The 7,462-nt window shown below is 45.5% G+C and overlaps 1 protein-coding gene across 2 annotated transcripts in view; it reads left to right on the top strand.

The window, feature by feature from the left end:
• Positions 1 to 2,958: 2,958 nt before the first annotated feature.
• The window catches only part of MAP7 (microtubule associated protein 7), a 165,060-nt gene continuing 160,556 nt past the window's right edge, over positions 2,959 to 7,462 (top strand). The window contains exon 1 of one of the 2 annotated variants that reach the window (XM_029223718.1): positions 2,959 to 3,129. In XM_029223718.1, coding sequence (XP_029079551.1) covers positions 3,106 to 3,129 — 24 coding nt within the window. In that variant the 5' untranslated portion in view covers positions 2,959 to 3,105. The remainder of the gene's footprint in view (positions 3,130 to 7,462) is intronic. The other variant, XM_029223719.1, reaches the window with a different exon arrangement.

Genomic DNA, 7,462 nt, shown 5'->3' with positions numbered 1-7,462 from the left:
AAAATTTTAACTCATTCAAATTCTTACTTGGCTGGAAATATAAATTATAGAGATGAGAAGTGGAAAATGGGATAGGAGAGAGCTCAGGATATGATTGGGGGGTGGTCAGGGAGGGAAGGGAAGTTAGTATTTAATTATGTAGAAACGGGGACTCAGTTTTTTTTGAGCAAGGAAGTGGGTGTTGTAAAGTAGCTGTGTATTAGAAGATTAACCTGGTGAAGTTGTGTTGGGTAAATTGGGGGGAACGGAAATTGAACAGAGCAGTTCAGAGACTGTTTCAGATGTGAATGAGGGTCTAGTAGGAGTTAGAGCAATAGGAATTGAGAAGGTGGAATCAGAACAATGAATTGACAAGATTTGGGAACACGGATTTGGGCAGTGATGACAATGAAAACGAAAGGAGAGATGTTGAGCCTATGTGAGTGAGAGAAGGATTCAAAAATAGGCAAGTTTGGGGCGGTGCTGGTCTGGGACATGTTGAATTAATGGCAGGGCATCGTGCTAGAATGTGCGGAGACCATTGAGAATGTATTGCTGGAAGTCAGGACTGAGGTCAAGAGTATTGATTCTGGATTTAGGAGTCACTTGGATGGAGATAATAGTAAATGAGGACTGTGAGAAACAGAGTAGAGCAGAAAGGTTATGGCCTAAGATCTGGGGAGGAGGGAAGTTTGGGGACAAGTCGAGAAGGAGGAGGAGTTTAAGTCCCCAAAAGGACAAAAGAACTGGTCACAGAGGAATGCGAAAAAAACCAGGCCAGTGGTGTGAGCCAAGAGGAAGACGATCAGGGTCGAGTGCTGCGGAAAGTCTAAGGGAATGATGGATTAAAAAATAATAACAGGGCTTCATTTGATTTTGTGACTTAGAAAGTTTTTATAGACAGGTAAGAAAGACCACAGCTGGTTAAACAAAGATGATAAGCTGATGATGGTACTGGAGTCCACACATGTATACCCTTTGGTGAACAAAATGTATGACAAGAGATTGGGAGGGTGGAAGTCAAAGGAAGAAATGTTCTGAATCAAAGACTCCTAAATGTATTTGTTGGGGGCAGGGTGCCTTGAATGGAGGCACTTGAGGAGCAGGGAGGAGGGAGGGATGAGGTTTCAAAGGAGGCAGGAGTGGAGGAGGTGGCATCAGGAAGTTCAGCTCTTCCCCAGGAAAGGGAATCATGATGATTCCGTGAGATTCTGAGATGGATGTGAGAGCTCAGGACAGATGGCTTCCATGTTCTAAGTAAAGGACAACAGAAAGCACAACGTGGTGGTGTGTGACATTTAACAGACGTCATCCATTCCTGCATTCACGCAACAGTCCACCCTGTTACAGACACCGCGTGAGGTTTGGAATGCAAAGTCTGTACAGGGCCCAAGTGAAGAATTTTGGTGTGTTTCTTATTGCATTTATTTTTGTGTCACTTGTGACAAACTGAAACATAAGTTATCAAAAGAATGAGAGAAGGGATAAGCACACACAAAACCAAACACGCATACAAATAAAAACACCAATTAGTCTTCGATATTTTGGGGAGTGGGGAGTCAAAGAAAGAACTCATTGGTTTACTTCAGTAAATGGTATAGCAGAAAACAAACACCTCCTTTTGAAAACAAATCACCTTCTTTTCTCAAGGTTCTTCCAGAGAATTCAACTCTCAAAATTCAGCTAAGGGGGTCTTTCTGATGTTCACAGGAAAGTGTCTTAAACTCTGGTGACAATGTAGTAAAATATATCTTTGCTTGGGCCCAAGCTGAGGTCTAAAACTACTTCCACCCACCTGGTGTTTTATTTTTATCGATTAGAAGTGTGATAAGAGTTATTTGAATGTGATTTAGGAAGATCATATTGCTAAATGATCAGTTTGCCTAGTCCACTGTAGAAATGGCACTAAGGGAAAATCCATGACTACAAACCACAGCACAAGGGTCCCTTAAGCAAAACCTCTACCTAGTCAGCCAGTGACCCAGTAAACCAAACAAAACCAGTCCACTGCTGGGCTCAGAGTGGCAGGATGTGCATGCAAGGATGGTAAGAATTGTCACCCTAGCGAGAAATCCAACACTGTTCTCAGGCACGCTTGGGTGCCCACTAGATTCTGCTGAAGTCCTTGAAAGGGTTTAAAACTGTTGGGAGCTTGCCGTTTGTGTTCAGCCGACCGAGTCTGTGGGAGTACATCTCTGTGTAACGAGGCAGAACTCAGCGCTCCTCAGTTTTGTTCCTTTATGTTTCCATTTATACAGGCTACTTTTTTTTTCCTCAGCATTTTGTTGCTTAACGTGTATTTGCTTATTAAAGCAGAAATTGGTTTCTCCGCAACTAATAATGTTTCTTTAAAAAATGAAACTTTTTTTCCTGGTCTTCCGGAGCAAGACAGGAGTCACAGGGTAGTTGCTAACCGGAAATCAAGAATAAGAAAAGCCACATCACTGGGCACAAGTTTCATTAAGCTGTATGCCCTGGGGTTCATCAGATATAGAAGCCTGGTGAAAAGACAGGTCATCAACAATGGTGTCCTAAAGCGCAGAATGGAGACCGGACCGCAGTGTGGAATCCAGCTCGTGTACTTCGCCTTTCCACGTGGCATCATACTCTTTGGCGGCTGTCAGCATAAACGCCAGTCCCGGCGAAACTAACATTGACCTGGCTGCTTCAGAGCTCAGAGACGAATAGAGCGTCCGCACGCTCTCGCCTCACTTTGACTGATCCTCAGACCGTCCCAGTTCATAGCGCCACCAAGCGTCGCCGACCCGCCTCCAGACCTCGAGGTGCGGGCAGCCGGGGCCTGAAGCTCGAGGCCCAGGTGCCTGGCTCCGCCCGCTCTCTGGTTGCGGAAACCCAGCCGCGTGGGTCGGAGTGGCTGCCACGCCGCACCTGCCCACGAGGGGGCGCGCCCGCGCGCCGGGCCCAGGCCGCCTCGGGCTCGCGAGCGCTCGCTCCTTCCTTCCTCCGCCCTTCCCTGACGGCGTTCACCTGTCTGGGCCGGGGGCCCGGCAGGGGGGGTGGCCGGCGGGAGCCAAGCCGAGGAAGAGGGCGGAGCGGCTCTCCCGGAGCGTCATCGGAGCACCATGGCGGACCTGAGAGTTGGCGGCGACCGCCACACGGGCGGCGATGGCGCTGCGCAGAGCGAAACAGGTGACTGAGCTGCGGGGGCAGGTGGTGGTCCGGCGGGCTCGGGCCGGGAAGAGCGAGCCGGCCTGGGGCGGGAGGGGGGTGGGGGGAGGGACTCGCGCGGGGCGCCGGCGCTCCCCTCCCCCGCCCGGCTGCGGCCCGGAAAGGCCAGCTCGGCGCGCCGCGTACCCCGGCTCGGAGCCCGCTTGCTCTCCGCCTCCGCGCGTCGGCTGCTCGGCCCCGGCGCCCAAGTTTGCCGGCGCCCGGCTGCAGTGCCGGCCGCCCCTCTTGCGCTCCAGCTCGACTTACCCCAAACAGGTGGAAGCGCGGGCGGGAGGAGGAAGTGGAGAGACGCTGGCCGCTCCTCTCCCACCTGCCGGGCTGGATCTGATTCAATTGAATGGGAAAATTGTATCCCCCAAACCAAACCGTCAGCCGGAAAATCCTCGGCCAGGTACGGCTAGCAGGATTACCCTTTTCTGCGCAAACTCTCCGGCCTTAACCGGCGCACCGGGTGCCGGGGTAGCCCGGCGCGATGGTCGCGCGTGAGCAGCGCCCGCCCGCTGCCCTGGGGTCCGCAGTTAACGACCGGCTCACGAGAGTTCTGAGATCTGGGATCGCGAGGCAGGGGCTGGTTGCAGGGTGATGGGGGCCTGCAGGTGCTGGGGAGGGCTCAGAGATTCGTTGACTTGAAACAAGGGTCCTCGGCGTTCATGTTTTTAGTCCGTGCACCAACCCAAGGCAGGAACGTTGGCTCGGCTCATCAGGGCGCTGTGTCGAGGAACCCCCTCTGCCCAACTTCCACGCCAGAGGCAGGGGCAGGAGCTCACATCTCCAAGAGCATTAAGTCCTCCCCTCCCCCATTTTACTATATGCAGCCGATTTTCCCCCTCGCGATAGTTTTTTCTTGCAGATCCACTCCTGTCTCCTACTCCCCTCTTCTATTCTTGGCCAGTAAACTGTTTCTGGTACCTTCCTACACTTGGGATGGGGGCGGTGAGGCAGTTTCTTATTTTAAAAAGACATTCAAATTGCAGGCTCCCAAACTGTGTTGTGTTTTCTGCTTACACATAACTGGAAACAATTGTTATCTAAATGTAAGACTTCCCCCACCCTCAAAAAAGAGGTATTGACTTAGAAGGTATGCTTATTTTAATGTGAAAGGTCCAAGAAAGCTATAAGAGTATTTGCAAATGGTGTATCTGTTCTGCTAGGTAGAGTTTGGGCACCTAAAGACTAAAGACTTAATCCCTCCAGCCAAAATACCTGAGGTTAAGACAAGGAATCTTGAACTTGTTTACTTTGAAGTCACGCTATTTCCTGTAGGGTGGTTTATTTTGTCTTAAAATGTTTGAAAGGTTGGCAGGTCATTATTTTCGTTTGGGGTGGGGAACGGGTGGCTTAGAGGACGTGCCTTTGTAATTGCTTTAGGGAACTTGAGAAGCCGGGTGCTTAGGGTTACGGTCCCCCAAGAGAGGGCAGCAGGAGGGCAGCATCCTCATTGAGAATATAAATGGTTTGGTGCCTAACCCCACAAAGAAAAAAAAACAAAAAACTGCTTCTGTACACAGTAGTTTTTGCTCAAATAAATAAATAAACACTTTCTAGAATCTGCACGTGAACAAGTTGTTCCGATGTAAGTGAACTACAAACTAGCTTATTCAGTGCCCAAGCATGTTAACTAACGAGCTGGTCATGCTTCTAACAATTAACCTACAAATCAGCCCTGTGGCTGTCAGTGAAATATTTTCTTTATGAAGAGAGCAATTTAATTGGCTGCCATCTCCTTCATAGAAAACAATTCTTCCACATCTCTACCTAGAAACTCCAGTTTCAAAGGGACAAATTTTATAAATGGTCTTTCGAATAATTGTACTTTATAATTTAACTAAAACTTATTTCCGGCTCACATCTTTTTCCTATTTTTCTGGCCCTGGATTACTATTAAGGTTTTTCGTGCTCAGAGCACCTGTGTGAGCAGGTGTCAAAGAAAGAAGAAAGGTGAAAAATATATATATATTTAAGTCTAGGTAGCGATATTTTGAGTGTACAAGTGAGGACTGCTTGAATTTTAACAACTTACGAAGTTTTCCATATATTTAAGACATGTGACCTATACCTGAGTATCAGACTTCAATGTAGCACTTCATTCTTATGGACATATTGCACATTATAACATTCAAAGGCTGCAAGTCATTATTTTCTTTAACAATTACAGGATTGTATTGAGGTGGGTTTTTTGGGGGTGGGGTGCGGATTTCTGTCTTTTATTACCATCAACAGGTGAAAATTGCCACCTCAAATGGCAACTTTTGTTGAGGGATTCATTTTATTCCCTTTTTAGAACTGGTTGTTAGGTGGTAGGACACATTCTTAAATGTCTCTCTTAGGTTTTCTGTCCATGTGCAAAGACTGTGGTCTCATTTTAGGGCAATTTAGTTTAAAATCTCAGGTGATTATAAAAATAACACCTGTAGGGCTTCCCTGGTGGCGCAGTGGTTGAGAGTCTGCCTGCCGATGCAGGGGACACGGGTTCATGCCCCGGTCCTGGAAGATCCCACATGCCGCGGAGCGGCTGGGCCCGTGAGCCATGGCCGCTGAGCCTGCGCGTCCGGTGCCTGTGCTCCACAACGGGAGAGGCCACAACAGTGAGGGGCCCGCGTACCACAAAAAAATAAAAAAAATAACACCTGTAATGTGTTCATAATCATATACATATGTATGTATGTGTATCAAGGATGGCTTGAAAATTGGCAGTATATGACTTATAAAATGAGACATTTGTTAAGAATATTGAAAGGTAGCATATAAAAATCATATTTCTTTCAACATTTAAAAGCTATTTCTGTCAGTATATATTTTCTATTCAAAAGTAGTCAAGTCACATTCTTTACGGTGATTTTTTAAATTTTTCTTGAGAATGAACCGTTCTTTCCACATATATTTCAATAACGAAAGGTACGCAAGAACTGAGAAGAATAATTGACTTGGAAACAAGTTTTCAATTTCACCACTAGAGGATGTCAAGTCCTTTTTTAATTATTATTTTGAGTAACAGGTTGAAATTCACAAAATTGCCTCTGCCCAGGCTTTGTGTACTTAATCTTATGCTGGTGCTTAGAGCTGTGAAAGTGGGCAGAGGTAATTTCTCAATTTAATAACTTCCTTTTAAAAAGCCTACTGAATTAAGACCAAAGTTAAAGCTGCTTTTGACTAACTCATAAGAGCACACTTTCATGCACAGGGAATAAGTTAATTCCTATAATCTGTGAATTCTGTTGCTATTCCTTTGGGGAAAATGACATAGAACCTGGAACTGGGCCTTTTCTCTCTTTAGCAGGCAGTGCAGTGGAACAACATGGGCCTTTTTTTGTGATCCGGATCATGACCCTTCACTGCATTTTTCCAAATTAAAAAGTGATATTTAAGGTATTAGATTTCAGGGTCTACAAATATCTGCAAATAAAAATTGTTAGATGGGGTTCAGACTACAATTCGTTATTAAACTCATTGTTTTGAAAGTCACGTCCTAAAGCTATTAATGCTTCATTCCAAGTGAATAGATAACTTTTTTCCTGTTATATTTTGGCTGGCTCTTACCTTTGCATCTTGCGAAGTAGGAGGAAAGTATTATTAGACGAGGCATTTGTGCTCAGGAGGGTGCATTTGTTGGATATCATTAGTTAGGCATGTGTGTGAAACACTGATTCGTATTGGCATGGTCTCTAAAAAAAAAAAATAATATCTTTGCCTCCTGGTGCATGACAAAAAATCATTTGAAATGGGTTATTTTTTAAAACTCGGGTCTCATTATATTGTTATAAGAATTGAAAATATTGAGGCTTAGCATAATTTGACCAAGAAATATGTACCTTCTATAAAGCTTTATGGTGGCTGAAAGGTTGATGAAGACATGGTCCATGGATTTCAAAAGGAAAACATCACTCACAAACAAATAATTGCAGGCTATGAGGAGTTAAGTGAAGAAAGAATTACTTCCAGCTGTGGTCTTTCATCATGAAAACATACTGGGCATAGTAATTTAAATTTTTTAAATGGGTAAATGACATATAAAGTTGAATGGAGGAAAGAGAGAAATAGAAAGGTGCAGATGTGGAAAAGAGCGAAGTTTTGGTCATGTTGAGCTGTGTGAGGCTCATCATGAAAGAGTCTAGAAGGTGGATTAGGAATGAAGGCACACTGAGGCCAAATTGTGGAGTGATCAAGCTTAAGAGGTTAGTACATGATTCTGCAGGCAGTGAGGAAATGTTGATGATTCCTAAGGGTAACATATCTTTAATAAAGTGCGATAAATTAGGCAATTCTCTACCCATGGATCTTGAAAACTTGATTGCCA

This window comes from Monodon monoceros, unplaced genomic scaffold (genome assembly GCF_005190385.1).
Source record: "Monodon monoceros isolate NGI ecotype Baffin Bay Population unplaced genomic scaffold, NGI_Narwhal_1 Super_Scaffold_15, whole genome shotgun sequence".
Taxonomy (NCBI): Eukaryota; Metazoa; Chordata; class Mammalia; order Artiodactyla; family Monodontidae; genus Monodon; species Monodon monoceros.
Note: the sequence above shows the minus strand (reverse complement) of the source record. Positions and strands in the feature narration are given on the sequence as shown.